Consider the following 19,290-nt stretch of genomic DNA (forward strand, 5'->3'; position numbering starts at 1 on the left):
CCCCTCCCTCTCAGGAATACTCTGGTCAAAAGTGATTCCATGTCTCAAACCCACCCAAAAAGATCAGGGGTCTCTAATATTTTACCTTCAACATCTTACCCTAATTAGCTGACTAAAAATTTATCTCCTGTTTCTCCTGAATATGCTCTAAGAACTACACGAGCTGTGGTGGTGCAGTGGTTAGAAAGCAGTATTGCAGGTTAATTTTGCCGACTGCCAGCAGTTCAATTCTGACTGACTCAAGGTTGATTCAGCCTTCCATCCTTCCTAGGTTGGTAAAATGAGGAAATATGCTGACTCTGTAAACTGCTTAGTGAGAGGCTGTAAAGGACTGTGAAATAGTATACAGCCAAAGTGCTATTGCTATCCCCCACCATAATTTCTGTTCTTTTAAGGACCATTTCATCTACTTTCAAATCCTTCCCTTCTTCTACTTTCAAGTCCTCCAAATCATTTTTAATACCCCACTATCTGATCATAATAAACAGGGTGATGTCAGTTTTAAGTTGAGCTGGAGTCCTGCGGACTTCGTGTTCATGATTCTATCCCACGTTTAGTTTTTCATGACCAGCCAAGCTCTAGACAAAATATCCATCATAAAATTACTCAGTGTAAGAGAAGTTTATCTTAGATACGGAATGCCTTCTTTCGATGGAATGCTGCATCTGAAATTTAAACAATCCCTTACCACATGGACAGGCACAAAAAAAAAAAGAATGAATCATTGAACAAAGCAGCCCAGAGTTCTCACTCAAGGCACAAGTGACAAGGCCCAAAATCTGACACATTATGTGAAGAAACAGCTCTCTGGAGAAAGATTTGTTATACTGGGAAATGTTGAAGGAAAGAGAAGAAGAGGTGACCTGCCGCAGGGTGGGGAAATGTAGTTACTGTGGTGAGGAGTACAACGTTGGAAGTCTTGAAGGACCAGGTTAGGACAGTTCAGGGATAGATCTTCATGGAGAAATGTCATTTATGAGATAGCTGAGACCAGACACTGACTTACTGGCCCATAATCATTCAATCAATATGAGGATGAAGAACTAATTCAGAAACAAACGGGACAGGATTTCTAAAGTGCTTCCTTAGTTTTTTTTTAAAACCTTGATATTCTCCTAAAGTGTTGAAACCCGTTCTTTCATCTTCCATCCTTGGATGACAATAGCTATCCAAGGATGGAAGATGAAAGGAATAAGACCCCTAGAAATCTGGATGAAAGGAATTAGACTCCTAGAAATCTGGAGAGCACCAGGATGGAGGAGGATACTTTATGAAAAAGTATATTTTTTCTGGTACAAGTGAAAGTGTTTCCACTAGGGATAGAAGGTTGCCTCTGCTAACAGTAGGTTTTATGAAGTAACTACTAAAGGCTTCAGTGGATATTGTGGGAACCTGCTGCTTCTGCTTTCTGCCCAAATTCTCAGCTTGTTTAAGAAATATTTCTAGTGAGATTTTTCCAGCTCCAGGAACATAACTTTCTATTGTGGATAGAAAGGAAGACAGGTATGCAAATTCCTATGCATATACTAAAGGGATTGGAGGATACAAACCCAGTCCAGATACCAGGGTTTATGGATGGGAAGTCACCAGAAAGCCCTGGGCCTAAGGCTAGACCTGGACCTTCAAAACATCCCAGAAGATACCGGCTAATCACATCTGTATTATTGCCAAGAAAACTATTTGGATGTCTCAATGAAATCACATGGAATTGATACCTCTTATATTACAATCATGGGGATCAGACTGTAGACTAACTATGTCATTCAATTATATGGGCAAGGCATTACATGGGTCATGTGTACTTTTCATCCATGATTGCACTGCATATGCTAAAAGATCTGAACATTGTTCCTGGGACTAAATTCTGGTGATCTTGACTTAATTTGACTCCCTGTTGTCTTCTGTTCTTTAAAAACACGCACACAAATAAGCTCGAAAGTGTCCATGGAATCCAAATACCACGAGCAGCGGCCGCCCAGAGCAGGTAATAATGAACCCAGCTGTTTTCAGCATATTCCTTAGAGATAGTCAGAGACCCTTCCTGCTTCCATGTGATTCAGAGCAAACAACAAAGCAGGAGGGAACTGGTATGTAGTGGTCCCAGCTCCTGCTGGAGAAGGCAGTGCTTCCTCTTCTAGCCAGGACAGACCAGCTGGAGAAGGGCACATGAGCTGAGAGAAGTATTGAAACAGATGCGTAGAAGCTTCCCCTTGGTGCTACAGAAAAACAGTCTATGCACGTTTGCAAACAATGTTGGGAAACGAAGCTGGGCCCAGTGGGATTTCTTCCTGTGCTTGACTTAACTTCCTCCTCCTTCCTCTCTGCACTTCAATTTCTGTCAACAATTCTGCCATTCTCTCAAATGGCTGTAAGAACAACATACTGTACGGTTTTAGTGAGGTTCACTTTTAAAGAAATAAACCCTGGCAGGGGAGGTGTCTGAAAGCCTTTTCTTTGTAACTATAGTATACCATCTTTGTGTAACACCACACATTTTATTTGGACTGTTGGCCATTTTCAATGTTTTTTTTTAAATAGTTGTATTTCATATGGGATGCTGGGAATTTTAAATTTTGGATGGGTTTCCAGAAGTGGTTTAAACTTTAGAATATTGTTTGCCAGTAAGTTACTGGCAATACGAAGACTTGAGAGAAAGGAGTTCATTCCACCCTTCCTCCACTTTTAGGATTTCATGCTTGGTTCTCCCCATGCCTAGTTTTTCCTGCCAACAATCTTGAAAAGTTGATGCTATCTAAATTATCCAGTGATCTTAATTCTCCCAAATGAATTCAACATTCAAACTCGGGAGGGAGACTATTACTGACCTGCAAATATTGGATTTGGTCCCAGCCTCACTGGATTAGGAGTGATGGCAAGATAATTGATTCCCAAACTCACTTTGAGCAGGATTCATAGTTTAGGAGAGAGTCAGATCAACTGGAGAAGATTCTGAGAGGCACCAAGAATGATTAGGAGAAACGGGAGGAGCTGTATTCTTAACTTTTCAGTTTCAGTGGTTAAGTTCTAAATTTTTGTCAGTTGCCTTGAGTGTGTGCCAGAACAAAAACTTGAGATATAAATCCAATCCCATCAGAACAGATAAAATCAATCAATAACCGAATATTAGAGTTAGAAGGGACTACTTGGGTTACTGCATTCAACCCCAGATTCAGTGTAGGAATGAAAACAAAAGCATTAGAGACACATAAATCCCCAACCCCCATAAGAACACCTTTAAAAATGGGCAATTTTCTACTTCTCCAGGTTACTGGTTCCGTCAGCTTCAGAAGTGTGTGTGTGTGTGTGTGTGTGTGTGTGTGTGTGTGTGTACCCTACGAGATTGTCCAGATCAGGAAACAGGTTCCACAAGAAGATTACAACTATATTTTATTAATACAGGCTATAGTAATAGAATCTCACTAGTCTGACTTGCGGAAAGTTACAGTAGTCTAAATTTCTTTCTAAGACTGTCCTTTTGCTCTGTAGTAAGAATATAGTTATGTATGTGTTGTTATCTTAACAGTATCTGGATAGTTACTCCAAGGCCATCTGTATGGTTCCTATAGTGTGCGATATGTATGTATAGATATATCCATACACTTCAAATACTTAAAAGGATGCAAATTGAAGAAGGTCAAGTGTGCTGTCACAGCCAGTCTATGGGAATTGGATAGTTACTTAGGAATTATGAGCTGTCCCTTTAAGGGAATGCTTCATGGTAAATGTAGTTAAAGGTATCCTGGGAAATGTAGTTTATGTCACGTGGCCACATCTGTAATCCTGATTGGTCACTAAATTGACCCTAGAAGGGTTGGGGGAGGTTTTCCTCATTCTTGCCTGAATTCACTAACTCATGGCAGCTTCTTTCTATCGCTACGAGATGGGTTAGGAGATAACCATCTTTTACTACAAGGCAGATATATACAAAGGATTGGTCATTAAAGAAGAACTTTGTCACAAACATGAGTTATGAGGATACCTGATGAACCAATAAATGTAATTTGTTATGGATGTCTTGTTGAGTTACCTATCTGCATCTGTACAGCTTCAAATCCACCTGTGTGCAGAAGGCAGAAAATCAAGACCTTATTCTATCATCCCTCAGGACAAGATGTTGAATAATGGATTGAAGTCATGGGGGGGTGAAATGCAACTTCAATGGTGGGAGACCTTCTTAACCAAAAAAAGCAGTTCGTTGGTGGAATTGGTGAATGAAGGAGCTGACAGGCTTTACTGGGAGAGGTTAGACAGCTATTTACCAAGAATGCATTCATTTGGATTCCTCCATGGAACTAAAGATTGGACTCGAAGACTGCTGGGGGTTCGCAGGGGTTTGGGAGAGCCCCTAGCTAAGATTCTGTGCAGTTTGGAGAACCCCCAAATCCCACTCCTGGCTGGCCCTACCCACCCCACCCTCCTCCCCTCCCAGGAGTCCCCATTTGGCCCGTTTTGGATGCAGATAAGTGCAGGGCCCATGTGGAGGCTCAGGGAAGGTGAAAAATGGGCCTCCGGAAGTTTGGGAAGGCCAGAAAAGGGTACATTTCCAGCTTCCAGAGGATCTCTGGAGCCCGGGGAGGCCATTTTCGCCCTCCCAGAAGCTCAAGGAAAGTCTTGGGAGCCCAGGAAGGGTAAAAACGCAGCCCCCCCCCCACCATGGTGCGGGAGGCTAACTAGACCACACCCACCATGGTTATGTCCATCCAGCAACTGGGCAGAGAACCCATTGCTAAAAATTTTGAAGCCCACCCCTGTCTAAACCATGATTTTTCATGAGGAAAACAGGCCTGTACAACCCTTTTTGCCCGGCAGGGGGAGTTTTTTTATAAATTTTTATTGTTTCTAAAACAAACAAAACATAAAAACATCAAATCATCTTCCATATATTCCACTTATTCATTGAATGTAGCACAGGCCACAAGGAAAGGAAGGCAGCCAAGGCAAAAGCTAGAACGGTTTTTATTTCATTACAGTGTAACTGTGATTAAAACTGCATGAATGAAGTACAGTGAACACGACTGCTTTTCCACATTTTTAATTCTGTTGTGTTAAATACTAGTATTCAGCAGGAAGTCTGGGAAGGGCTATAACCAAGATTTTTCTGGCTCTGGAACCACAGGCCCAAGGCCTCTGCTGCTGTCAGATGATTAAACAACCTCATTGGCACCGTATCTATAGAGGAGAAATGTGCAGTTTTGTCCACTCTCCTGAATATTTAGGCCAATTAACTCTGGAGAAGGCCAAATCAATAGTAAAATCAAGAAACAGGGACATGGATTGTCAAAATGATATTTCCAGGGCCCCTGAATTCTACCACCAAATGTTAGCTCTCTGGTGAGGGCTATCTATACAATTTAATCCTAAGCAAATATAGATGGACCTTGTCCAGATACAACTTTGATGCCAACCCATCAACTCTACTGATGGGAAGATGGGACTCTTTATTTGTAGAGACTTTGTGAATGCAGGCAGGTAGATACTCTCAGCCATGCACTTATATGGCACCTTTTTAATGATGTGCGCCGATCAGCCCAATCATCCAAATACAAGGCCATGCAGATACATTTTATGTTTATTATTTTTTTAGGTATGATAACCCCACACTTGTACATCAGGTAGCCAAATATCTTCAACAAGTTATACAACTGCACAAAACATTTAATTCGATGCGTTGTTTTATTACCCTATTTTCCCCTTTCCCAATAACAAATTCTTGTGTTAAACTTTTACTCTTTTTTTACTGTAACTTTTTTTTTATTATAAAGGCTGGTCAAAGATCATAATAAAGAAAAGGGGCTGGGATTTTACAGGAAACTTTCCTCTGTCTGGCACCATTTTATTTGCAGAATAATTCTTCTGAAATGCCTTTCAAGATTTGAGCAGATTTATATGGAGCAGGAGAAGAGCAATTGATCAAAAAGATAATGTTTCCACACTGGGTATTGTTCAAGAAACCACATATCATATTATCTATGGTTACACAGAAAGACACTACCTATTGCTGACTGAGAGAAAAACTTTCAGGAAATTATGTTTTGCGTAGGAATCAAAGATAATATTGGCATTGGGGCCCCCAAAATGACAATCTGGCAGCATTTAAAATTTGGTCTTTTCCCAGCTGATCTCTACAAGCACCCAGAGGAAGATATTTTTATAGCCCGACCCATTCAGAAGACCCTAAGTGAATTATAACACACTAAAAATATAAAACAGTACAAAACTACATGCAAACCAGAGGTGGTATTCAGCAGGTTCTGACCAGTTCTGGAGAACTGGTAGGGAAATTTTGAGTAGTTTGGAGAACTGGCAGATACCACCTCTGACTGCCCCCCCACTCATCTATTCTCTGCCTCCTGAGTCCCAGCTGATTGGCTGGGTCTTCTTTTGTTGCCCTGCACAGGAGAACAAAGCTGGAAACCAGGTTAGTGGGGTGGGGAGGGAATGGGGATTTTGCAGTATCCTTCCCCCAGGAGTGGGGTGGGAATGGGGATTTTGCAGTATCCTTCCCCAGGAGTGGGGTGGGAATGGAGATTTTGCACTATCCTTCCCCTGCCATGCCCACCAAGCCATGCCCACCAAATCATGCCACGCCCACCAAGCCTCGCCCACAGAACCGGTAGTAAAAAAAAATGAATCCCACCACGGATGCAAACCTCCTTCCAGATGGGCACTTCTAGTTAGCAATCAGTGTTAAAAACGGAATGGGCTAGGGCAGTGGCCCCCAACCTTTTTTGTGCTGCGGCCCGGTACCGGCATCACAAAATGATCCGCGACCCGGTACCGGCATCAGCACGCATGACAAGGCAAGCCAAGCCAAGCGACCGGCCAGCCAGCCGTCCCCGCTTCTCCCCACCACCTTCAACTCCTCCTTTCTACCTTTGTCGATGGGCTTCGCCGGGACGGCTTGAAACAGTCGCTCAGCTCGCCTTGCCTTGGGTGCTGAAAGAATCCTCGCGCCTTAGTTTCGTTCGAAGCCCCCTTCAATGAAACTAAGGCGCGAGGATTCCTTCAGGACCCAAACGCCACTTTCCAACCGGAAAAGCTCACCCGGAAGCACTTTCTCGTTAAACAAGATGGCGGTGCCCAGCAAACCGGCAGCCCGGTAGGAAATGTTCCACGGACCGGTGCCGGTCCGCGCCCGGTGGTTGGGGACCCCTGCCTGCTGAGGGACAGGAGTCTGCAATCTTCCAGCAATGGAGAGCAATAAAGTGTGGGGCCACGACAGAAAAGCAATAGCATTAGACTTATATACCACTTCTCCAGGCGTTACAGTCTTCTCTAAGTAGTTTACAGAGTCAGCATATTGCCTCCAATAATCTGTGTCCTCTTTTTACCAAAGGCTGGAAGGCTGAGTCAACTTTGAGCTGGTGAGAATTGAACTCCTGGCAGTGATCTGAATTAGTTTGCAATACTGCATTTACTGCAATACTACTAACTAACTAATACTACTTACTGCCTCTACTGCAATACTACAATACTATTAATCTACTGCCACAGCTCCTGTCGAAAAGGCTAGCATTGGTCTTGAATCTAATTTTTATTAGTGATGTTTGGAAACTCTTCTTAAGGAGCAGGATGGATCTGATTTAAATCAAGTCGATTGAAATCATGATTGAAATCACGATTTAAATCACTAGGAAAAAGTCTTGATTTAAATCAACTTAATTTAAATAATAATTTTTAAAGAGCAACTGTCATCTCTGTCCCGCAGCAGCTCCTCCTCTGACCTGCCTGTTGACTCACGGACAGTCTCCACAATTGCAGAATATACAGCCTCTTGCTACAAAACTAAGCTCCATTTCATGCTGAATAGACTAAATTATTAATGCATCTTAAATAGAAAACTATCTTTAGATAGATCTTTACTCCAAAATAAATAAATTTAATTAAAAATTTTTAAAAATCCAATTTAAATTAAAAAAAATCTGATTTAAATTTTTTAAAAATCTGATTTTTTTAATTTTAAAAAAAGATCATCAATTTTTATCCACCCTGTTAAGGAGAAGAGATACTTCTTAGCAGATGGGTAGGTTTAATCCTGGGACTGAGGTGCCTGATGTATTATGGTACTGTACTATATAGGGTAGGTAATTTACAGAAGTGAATGTTGCTGTATGTATCTGTGGGAGCAGGCGTGGCAGGAAGAAGATTCAACAAAAGAGTCATTTATGGGTGAATATGAAATACTCAAAATATTTACAAGATAATCAGGTTCAAACTTTATCAGCTTTACTGAAAGCGGCAAGATTTAATCTGACATGACTAATTTGTTCTGTTTAGGAGAAGAGCTCATATATTTCAACTTTTACTGCATCTATTAACAGCCTTGGGCCATATTTTATGACACCATCTCACTCAATGTGGTAAATAAATGGCATAGTTTTTACTATTCAACCCACAGCAGATACACTTGTCAAAGAATCCTGTTCTAAAATGGGACTCTGGAGAGTCATAGCTACCCAGTACCCAAAATCCTGAAATATAGAAACCATTTCTCCATTAGAGACCTATTTCTTTATTTAATTAAATGTATAGGCCATCCGACTCTGGGGAATTTATGGTATCTTCATAGCATTGTCCTTGTCCTCATTACTATTATTTTGACACAGTGATGATGATGGGATGATTTTAGAAAATGCTATAAATGGTTAGTGGGGAGGTGAAGCAAGATTACAAAAAGCTCCCTACAGAATAACAGAGTTGGAAGGGACCTTGGAGATCTTCTAGTCCAACCCCTTGCTTAGGCAGGAAACCCTACACCATTTCAGACAAATGGTTATCCAACATCTTTTTAAAAAAACCTCCAGTTTTGGAGCATCCACAACTTCTGGAGCCAAATCATTCCACTGATCAATTGTTCTAACTGTCAGAAAATGTATCTTTAGTTCTAGGTTGGTTCTATATACATTGCTCATTAGTCACAACCTGGGCTGAAATCACTCTGTTTAGTAATGATACTGCTAAAACAAAGGGGAATAAAGGATCCCACAGAAGGATGGAAAGAGGCTAAAAAGATGAGGAAACACTGTAAAAAAAACTGTACATGAAAAGAAGGAATCCTGCTATATCCCTCATGTGCTGGACGACAGACCTACAAGACCTATACTTTTAGCATGCTGCTTGAGCTTGATGGGAGTTGAAATCCAGAATGCTAGAAGGGCCATTGACTTTAGCTATAGCACTTATATACCATTTCATAGGGTTTTACAGCCCTCTCTAAGTGGTTTACAGAGTCAGCCTATTGCCCCCAACAATCTGGATCCTCATTTTACCAACTTCGGAAGGATGGAAGGTTGAGTCCACCTTGAGCTGATCAGGATTGAACTGCTGGCAGTCTGCAGAATTAGCCTGCAATTCTGCATTCTAATTCTGCACCACCACAGCTTTAACTCTAAGCTCTAAACTAGCATTGGAGATGATGTTTCGTTATTTTATTTTAAATACCAGAAATTGAATAATTATTTTTTAAAAAAAGAAAATTAATGCATTCAAACAATTTAAGATGCTAAGTAGCTGTTACTGATATCAGATTTTTGTATTCTTTGGTTACAGCACAGGAAAGTGTCCAGCAGTTACAATTCTTACTGAACAGCTGGATAAAATCTGCACACACATTTCCTTCTTATATATTTTATAAAGGCTAGAAACTTGGTTTACATTAAAAATTATGCTATTTGAAAAGAGCAGAGGCTTAAGAAGTAGCAGGGGAAATAGCAACATTCTCCAGTTCCTGCCTTAGTGCTCAGATTCAGCAGCTAACGGAAAACCAAGAAAAGGTTTTCTTTTTTTAATTTATTTTTGGGGCTTTATTATTTTTTTGGAATATACGCAATCCAAGGAAGATAAATCAGGAAGGTTATATTCAGGCATGATTGTCAGTTTTGTCTGTGACATTCACTCCCCCCCCCCTACTCTCTTACTGCATGGATTAATGTCACCACTGCTATTATTAACTTTTGACACCTAGATGGCTTTCTAAAGATTTTAAGGGTTCTCTTTAATGGGATACAGAAAAAAATGAGCTCCATTAGATGGTTTGGGAATTACTTTCAACCCCTCCCCACATTCCCACCAAAACTGCTCTTTGAAATCTTCAGTTTTTGCTGTAGTTGGTCATTATGTTTACAACCATTGGAAATTGGGTTTATTACAACAACGCCTTGCCCTTTTGCTCCCAAGAGATTGCACGGCCCTGAAATATGATTTCCCCCCTGCTATTTCAGACTGGTGGAAAGGGCTGCCAGTTATTCTGCAACAGTTGGGTGTCTTTCTTCTGAAAGCATAGTGCCCTGTCTGCTAGTAGTGTACCGAATCCAATTTCCTCAAGATTATAAATAAATACCCTCCACTTTATCTGACTTCCAGATAAAATGATTAAGAGTTAAGCATTACAAAAAGTTGATGCAGTCCAGATATCTGATTTTTACTTCCTTTTTTTTTCCTGATTTGTACCCTTTTACTTCTTTCCATACACAGAGTGGTGGATCGTGGTGGAAAAACAGTAAACAATCACATTCTTGCCAGATAAAAATCTACTTATTTGTCCTTGGCTGATGAACTGGAAATATCCTCCACATAGATTGTCACCAATGATAAAAGCTTCCTTTTTTGACTATGGGGATTCTCAGTCATCCAGGTCATGGTTGTCCCAAAGGTGCTTTTTCAAGAGGCAATTGGAGTTCTTCCAGTTGCCTCCTGAAAAAGCACCTTTGGGACTTCCTTTTTTGAGTACAATAAACCTTATATGTTTTTCAAAGCTTGCCTTCAGAAGTTGTAGGTGCTTCATCACTGGAGGGTTTTAAGAAAAGACTGGGCAGACACCTGTCTGAAATGGTATAGGGCAGGGGTGTCAAACTCAATTTCATTGAGGGCCACATCAGGATTGTGTTTGACCTTGGGGAGCCGGGGTAGGTATGATCAGGGTGGGCGTGCCCAGCATAACGTCACACATGCTGGGCAGTGCCTATGGTGGCCCAAGCACTCTGCCAGCGAAAACAGGCTCCCAAGCTCCGTTTTCAGCTGGGATGGCCTCCTGCAACCCTCTGCCAGCAAAAACTGAGTTTGTGGGTGGGGGGGCCCTCACGAGTTCCGTTTTTAGCTGGGATGGCCTCCTGCCAGCAAAAACGGAGCTCAGGAGGGCTGCACATGGCCCTCGCGTGCTCCATTTTTGCTGGCAGGGGCACCACAGGCTGGTCCTTCACTGTTTCCAGGGCTGCCCTGTGGGCCAGATCAAAGCACCCTGAGGGCCGGATCCGGCCCCTGGGCCTTGAGTTTGACACTATAGGGCCTCCTGCTTGAGCAGGGGTTGGACTAGAAGACCTCCAAGGCCCTTTCCAGCTTAATTCTGATTGAAATACATCTACCTAACCCACCAGAGTAGGGAGGCAGGGCATGTTACAGGTCTTAAGGACCAAGAAGAAGGGCCTTCCCTCTGGAACAGAGATAAGATTGGCTCCCACCTTAATCTTCTTTCGAAAGGTCCTGGAGACATGGCTTTGTTAGTGGGGCTGAGGCTCCCAGGGTGATATAGAGTCTATCAAGTGGTCTGTTTGATGGTTGTTACCAGAGGTGTGGAGGTTTATTGGGTTTTATATTTGGGGTTTTACTTCTATAGGCTGCTCAGAGTCATCATGAATCATGCAGCCATATAAATTTTCTTAATAAATACCACTAAATACATTGATGATCATCTCTCATATGGTTTCTGTCCCAGAAAGTATCCTGTTAATTGTGAGAGGACAAGGGTTATGCAATCGAATGCAATCCAGGTATGCTGGGATTCCCATAATTCAGAGTCTGAGAATAATAGCCTTCAAATACCTGGCAGTACTGTGTTCTGTGCCAAAGAAGGGCAGAGGAAACATAATCATTTATTATTTGAAACGTTTCATTCTCTTACAAAATTGTTTATGCCAACTATGTTTCTGAGATAAGTGTCAAGACCATCATGACACAGCAGTTCCATTTCTGCTTGGAAGACCATTTCCAAGAAGTGGGGCTAGAAGACTACGGTGAGCGAGACCCCGTAAAAATGTGTGCTGTTCTAAAAGGGCCTCATCTTTAAGCCTTATGCCCTCGATATAAATTAGCACACTGATTTATTTTCATCCAATTCAGATACATCAGTTCTGGGAATCAGATGAGAACCAATAATCAGAAACTTAACCTGGATGGAGGCACAAAGAGCAGATGACCTGTCTAACCTGGAAAGTAGCATTTAGTCTATTGCACACTTATTAAAAGTTCAGGAGTATTAGATCCAACCAAGTGCACTTGTATGCAGGGTCTTTGCACTAGCTCAAATGTCTGGAGACGGCCAACGATGAAGATCAAATAACTTGTAGACCACCTGCTCCAAACAGAATCTGACCAATCAATCTATGCTAGCCAAAAGATTATATTAGGACTTCCCACCTATTGGGAATGAGAACTTAGAAATCAGTATTCTGTGTGAGAACCTTCCCTGATGAACAGTCTGATTCCAAGCTGCACGCTTTACAAGAAGCTTGCAAATACTTATTTACAAGCCATTTCAAAGAGTTTTCAAGGTAAAATAATACCAACTAGGTTTGAATGTCTATACCACAAATCAGAAATGATTCTAGATTTAGAGTGTATCGAGAATGGTTAGACATTGTTAGATTATTATGTGCCATCTTGTTGTTTATCTAATTTTGTAAATTGCCTAAAGTCAATTCAAGGTAGGAAAATAAAAAGAAGAGAGAGTATAAGGTATGAAAAAGAAATAGGGGAAAAAGAGGAAAGATATAAATATAATGTATATTGTATATGATATAATAAGTCACTTCTAATCTTCATCATGTATATAATATGTCACTTCTAATCTTCATCACAACTTGTATAAATAAGTTTTGCAGTTCTTCTCACACTCTTTAAAGTTACAAACAGACAACAAAAGCAATAGCATTAAGACTTCTACTGCTTCATAGGGCTGTAAAGCACTAAGTGGTTTACAGAGTAAGCATATTGCCCCCAACAATCTGGGTCCTCATTTTATCAACCTCGGAAGGATGGAAGGCCGAGTTAACCTTGAGCCAGCCAGGATCAAACTCCTGGCAGTGGAATGCAGGCTCAGCCTGCAATACTACATTCTAACCACTGCTCCACCATGGCTGATATAAAGTGACCTGCCTGGATAAGGATATGTATTCAAGTCATAACCCAGGGATGGGCAATTAATTTTACCAAGGAATCATATGAGAAACTGGAACTGTTGTGGAGGGCTGCCCTTGCTGCCCTGCCCCTGAGACTGCACTGGCATTGTCCCCTCTAGGGATGCCAGCCCATCCCCTCCACCAACCCTCCACCAATGTCCTGCCCCTGATGCTGCCAACACTCAAGCACTGATGCCACCAAAGCTGTGGCCTGGAGTGGGACAGCCCATGAGCTAGATGTAGTTTGTGGTCTGTAACATGTCTGTGGTCTGTCATAACCTATTCCTTGTTGATAAAGAAATCCATAAGATATCAACTTTTCAATCTGGTGTCAGCAAACAGTCCTTAAAGGGTTCCCAGAATTTATAAAATGATGTCTTGTTTTAATTGTGATCAAATAAGCCAACTTTATATTTCTTCCTTTTATTTCTAAAAAATCTTAATCTTTGTTCAAATAGTCACAATACATGTTCTGTCTTCAATTTTTCTTTGTTCCATCCCACATGTTTCTTTGATGGAGGCTTTTAACAAGCCTCCTTTGTAAATCCAATAAAAAACATTATCAAGGTCATCACCCTTTCCCCTTTAAGTTTTAAAACTTGAGTCAGTTTCTTCCAGCAAAAAATCCTTATCCAGGCCTGTCACTTGTATTTCCATTTTAAATGACTTATGTATTCCACACTTTTTAAAATCCAATATTTCTGATTCTACTATTTCTACATCAAGCAACATTTGTTTCATATTTGTCATTCCTTCATTAACTGCTTTCTATCCACTCTATCCATGGAAACAGACCTTGTTATTGATATTATTGATTTAGTGGTTACCAATTTCTGGCCCTTTTCTTTAATATTTCAAATATTATGTGTTGTATCATTTTGTAAATTCTAGTAGTGATCAAAACGAAAGTTAAGTTTACACTTTTTTTCCTTTTTGCCTGGAATCTTTAGTCCCCACTATAATTTGCTTTGTGACTTACAGTAGACAAAAGCTGTTTTACATAATTAGTTCCAAAATTTTATATTAAACGTTTCAGTGTTTCAAATTTGTTTGGAACCTTGTTTATAATTTTCTTAGTTTAAAATCTTATTTAGCTTTTTGCCATTAAAAAAAAAACTTAAGTTCCTAAACTTCTAGTTAATTTTTCCTTTGTTCAGAAATAAGATAGGCTTTTCAAGCTTGTCATTTTGAAGTTCTCTTAATAGTTTAAGATAGATAAATAAGCAATTTCCAAATTGGGGTTGGCAAACTGTGTCCTTTAAAAGGCTCTGCCATGTTTGTGAGTAACATGATGACTAATGTCTTCATCACTCAGGGCTCAAACCTGGGGAACCTATATCATGCTGTTTCCTTGCAAGAAACAGCCTTCAGGAACATATGAGGGTAGTCTTCTGTCCTCTCCTTGTCTCGAAAGATTCTGAAGAACTGGTTAATTCACTGGTTCTTCAATCTTTGCCATGGTCATTGTACCTTGACACACTGCCCCGGAAACCCTGGTAGAACACTATTCCCAATTCCAGAAACATTTGGGTTCAGTTCCTGAAATCTCTAATAAAAAGTGTCAAGAACCAGAAGAAGGGAAGGAGCCCAAGCTGAATTGCTTGAAGTTGATGACATCCAAAACAATTTATTTGTTTATTCTAAGGAACCCCTCAAAGTTGATTCACTCAGCATCCCTTTTTTCAATATTTTAAAATACTGCTGGCTTTCTATAACAGTTTAATATATCTACCCAGGTTGCAGACAACTCCAATACCACTTGTAAGGAACTTCTACAAAGCCACAATATCCAAGTTATGATAGTTCAGCTGGCTTGGTGACAAGCAATGCCAACTAAAACACTACATACTTTATCTGCTTCAAATCAAGACCACCCATGCTATTCCATAGAAACAGGCAAATCAAGAAAGCTAGTTCAATTCCAGGAAATAAAAGGCAAAAAGCAAGTTCCAGTATACACCATGTGTGCAATGTGACCAGCAGATCAATAACAGACCAATGAGAGGCAATGTTTGTGCTTTGAGTAACTGGTGTTGAATTATGGGGTGCATGGGATGTGGGTAATTAAATTTACAACCCTATTTCTCCCTCTAATTGTAGCCACATGTTTTCCATTCATTGCTTGAAGAATTAGAGTCTGGAACCATAAAGTAGACATTTTTTCTCTCTCCACTCTCCACCCTTCCTCCCTTCCTCCCTCTCTCCTCAGACTTTAGTTACATTCAACCCTGTGCAGGTTGATACTTATCTCTCCCCACTGAACAGTTACCTTTGAAGATTGTGCCACTTGCCTACACCTAATATAAAGCATCTCTCACTGAAGGCCCAAAGTTTCTCAATATACCAATAAAGGAGAATATGTGTAGCTCAGTACTGATGATGTTACCTAGGGTAATGAAACGTCTGCAAGAAAACAAATAAACTCAGAGACCCCTCATTTCTCAATATAGTCAATTCAAATATTCACAGCTATGAGTCGCCAAGCTCCAATCACTCCAAATGGTAGAAAATCAGAATGTGGGGGCAAGGATGCCTAAACTAATCCTTCATTTCCAACAAATGCACCTCACTACTCTCGATGTCATCCAAAGCTAGAGGAGTCCATCTTAACCAAATCACCACACCTCTGGAGAGGTATGTCTTTTACTTCCCATTAGGGGACCTTTAATCAGGCCACTGCACGCTGTGGGATCATTAAAGAATCATGGTGACCCAGAAGACCAAGATGTTCACTCAAGGAAAGAAAATAAAAAGATAACCTGGGGAGGAAGTAAGCTTTTGGTAAAGCAGCAGAATCATTTGAACCTGGGTTTGGCTAAATAAAACAAAAAAATCTAAGCCCACTGGAGAGAAGGCCATCCAGATTTTCTTGAAATACAACTCCCAACCTCCAACTCTTTTAACTGTATTCAAACTTAAGGATAGAATTTAGAATTTTCTGTTCTCTGATAAAAGAAGCCATGGGCCTTTCCTAGGGCAGTTTTGATTTCTTCAAGTAAGAAGAATGGCATCTATAGCAGGCTTATTTTAAGACTTTGATTTCTTGTACCTGTAGATGAAACTGCTGAGGAGATTTTGGTCTCTTTTGTTCTAAAGGTCAGCTTTTATTAGCTTCTCTCAAAAACTCTCCTCAGGGATACTTCCCAGAAAGAAGCAAGTCCCTGAGCTGTCCCTTGTTGACAGTGACCGCCTGTGCAAGAAAGCAGGTGAAGTGAAAAGATGGAGAAACCTGACACACCTGACTCTCCATCTTGTCTGAACTGAGCATACAGTCAGTTCCTAAGCAGGAAATCCACAGCTGCAGGCTAGACTGGGATTTTTTTTCTTTTCTTTTTTCTTTAGCATGCCAGAAGAAGGTAGCAGCAAATATTTTCCATACTGTCATGAAGAAAACTGCATGGACGTATTTATGAGGTTATAAAAGGTCAAGCTCAACTCAAAGGAGATTTTAACTCTTTTTTTTTAAAAAAGCTCAGAAAACAGAATTAATATATCAGTAACAGCTTGTCCTTCCAAGCTATCCTGAGCAATTAGATTTCACTGCCTCCCTCCAATAACTGCTATTGCTAAACGTGATGTGCAGGACCCGAGTAGATTGGGGTTCCTAAAGACGACTTAATCCATGATAAAGGTGACTATTACTCAGAGAAGGCACATGCCCAGGTAGGACAGCAAGTCCTATCCACTGAAGTGGATCAAAGAGCTAAAAGAAATAGCACTGCAGTTGAAAAAAAAAATAACTTTACTCTTTTGTCCCAAAAGCTGTAGGGCAGGGCAAGAGAAACCCGGGAAGGCTGCAGGTTAAACAGGTGTTAATTCAACACCATTGGAGAGAGCCTGGGTTATTTCCACCACCACCCAACCCCACCCAACTATTCCCATATGGCTTCCTGGGTATCCATTTTGAAGCTAAGTAACAATATCAAGATCATTAGAACCTAATAATGAAATTGCAACTAATCTAAAAGAATCAATATGTAGCATAATGAAAAGGGAGTGAGTGGAAAAGGGATTAGGGATGACTACTCTGTCCCCTTAAAGAGCTTCCAACAGGACTATCAGTAAATCGGGAGGGGGAGGAGGGGGGGAGGAGGGGGGGGAGGGGGGGGGGAGGAGGGGGGGAGGGGGGGGGGGAGGTAGCCTGGATTTATAGGGGGCAGCTTCATCTGTAGGGGAAGCTCCTCACAGCAGGGACACAGGCACAATCACTTTCTCCCTTTCCAGAGGATGGTGCTATGGAAAGTAGCAGAGGAGGAGCCAGGGAAAGCAAGAGGTCAATTAAATGTAAAAACAGTGACAGTTCAGGGCCACAAACAGTGGGAGCTCAGAATCCTGAACACTTGCAATAACTGTGCAGAAGAGGGGAGTTTGGCTACGTATCTGCCCAAATAAGCCCCGATCGAGCTCTTCTGATTAAATGGAAGCAGCCTGCTGATTTGACAGCCACAACCCCACAGCCTGCCAAGGTGATCAAACCATCTCCCTTCCTCCAGCAATCCAGAAGAAACTCCTCTGGCTAGCTATTCCCTGCTTACGGTGTTGGCAAAGCCTGATCCTAATATATCAGGGCTGTCCATGGTGAGCTCCAATTTCCCAACTGGCATACTTGTACCAACATACAGAGGGGGTCCCAAGCAATCCATGATCTAGTCCATTTTGGCCAGCTTTGTCTTTAACTAGGTCACAAGCCTGCGGTTGAACCTTGGTTAATTTGAAGGAGTGAGTTTAGTTAATTGGCGATGATTGTGTGAACCCAGAAAACTTGAGTTAATTGAACCGGGTGGAGTCTCATGTTGCCACGCTTGGGCATTTGGGTGAGTGTAACGAAAGGGAGCATCAGAACAGGGAGAAAAGGGTTAACCTGGATAAAACGCCAGGGAAGACTGCAGCTGGAGAAAGACCTAAACCAAAAGAAGGGCTCATCACTGGCAGAGTTTAAGCCTGACTTTCAAATCATTGATCCAAACCAAGATGGCAATGTCACCTCCAGTATGAAAGTCAGCAATGTTCTCTAAGCTACTAGTTGGGGAACACAACGAGAAAGAGGCTACTCTACCAGATTCTGTTTAGAGGGGATTTCTGGGGGAAACTAGCAGATTTGGAGCCAATCCACGTGTTAAAACCCAAACGGACGTTCTTGAAATCCGCCAGAGATCACACACGCTAGGAGTGCGGATACTTTAAAATCTGGTGATACAACAGTTCTCAGGGATGAGCTGATGATGATGTTCCGCATGTGCACAGCGTCTGTCTTTAGCCCGCTTCCCTAGCAATGAATCGCACTGGAAATACAGGGGGAAACGCGTGTTTAGGGAGACCGGGCGTTACACGACGACTTCAGGACGAACGTCCCGAGATTAGAAAGCCCACCTAGAAAACAGATCCGAGTCAAGGTTAACCTCGGGTTGAGGTTTACTTTCCGTTCAACTTGTCATTGGGAGAAAGCAGGGCGTGTGGGGGGGGGGGAGGATATAGACCACCACCACCACCCTAAAAAAGTAGGCGCTCCCGACGTTAACCAACCTGCTCTGCTGCCTCCGGGTCGAGATGAGGCTCCAGCAACGGGACCGTAAATTGGATCTTACGGGGACTGTTGGGTTCCATGCCGGCTCCGTCGTCCCGGGAAAAATCGATGGCGCTCACCCAGCCGCGCTCGATAATATCTATACCTTTGCTCGCTCTTCCCTTCGCCCGTCCGGTCTGCGGGCACCCCGCCACTCGCTTTCCCACCCAGGGCGCTCGCACCCTCCCCTCTCCGCCTTCCCCGCGAACGGCGCTGCGATTGGTCGCTCAAGATGCCCGCCCGCCCCTCCCTGCGAGACAAGCGCGCAAACACACACACGCGCGCGCGCAAGGCACAACGCTCGCGCGCAGGGCGCCCTGAGGGAAGCGAGATGTGGAGCGCGGGGTTGAGCGATGCCCTCACAAAGACGAGCGCCGAGAGAAAAGCCGCAGACGCGCCCGACCTCCGGCCTCCGGGAGTCTTTACACCTGCTTTGCTTCTGCGACCTATATTTACCTAAGAGTAAGCCTCACTGAAAATCACAGAGGCTTACTCCAAATCTCCGCATACCGGGTGGCGTTGCAGCTGTAAACGAAACGTTCTGAGCCGTCATGT

General features: G+C 42.1%; 1 protein-coding gene across 4 annotated transcripts in view; it reads right to left on the reverse strand.

Annotated features, from left to right (window-relative positions):
- PPP1R1A (protein phosphatase 1 regulatory inhibitor subunit 1A) overlaps nt 1–18,932 on the reverse strand; it is a 94,587-nt gene extending 75,655 nt beyond the window's left edge. For 3 of the 4 annotated variants that reach the window (XR_015747819.1, XR_015747818.1, XM_026673878.2), the window contains exon 1: nt 18,696–18,904. Coding sequence is in view for 2 of the 4 variants with exons in the window: in XM_026673878.2 (XP_026529663.1) it covers nt 18,696–18,776 (81 nt within the window). In the remaining 2 variants the exon portion in view is untranslated. Of the gene's footprint in view, nt 1–18,695 lie in introns of all 4 variants that reach the window. The other variant, XM_026673877.2, reaches the window with a different exon arrangement.
- Between the last annotated feature and the right edge of the window lie 358 nt (nt 18,933–19,290).

The sequence above is a fragment of the Notechis scutatus genome, chromosome 2, assembly GCF_049901735.1.
Source record: "Notechis scutatus isolate UNSWTSFEM ecotype Mainland chromosome 2, rNotScu1.2, whole genome shotgun sequence".
NCBI classification, from domain to species: Eukaryota; Metazoa; Chordata; class Lepidosauria; order Squamata; family Elapidae; genus Notechis; species Notechis scutatus.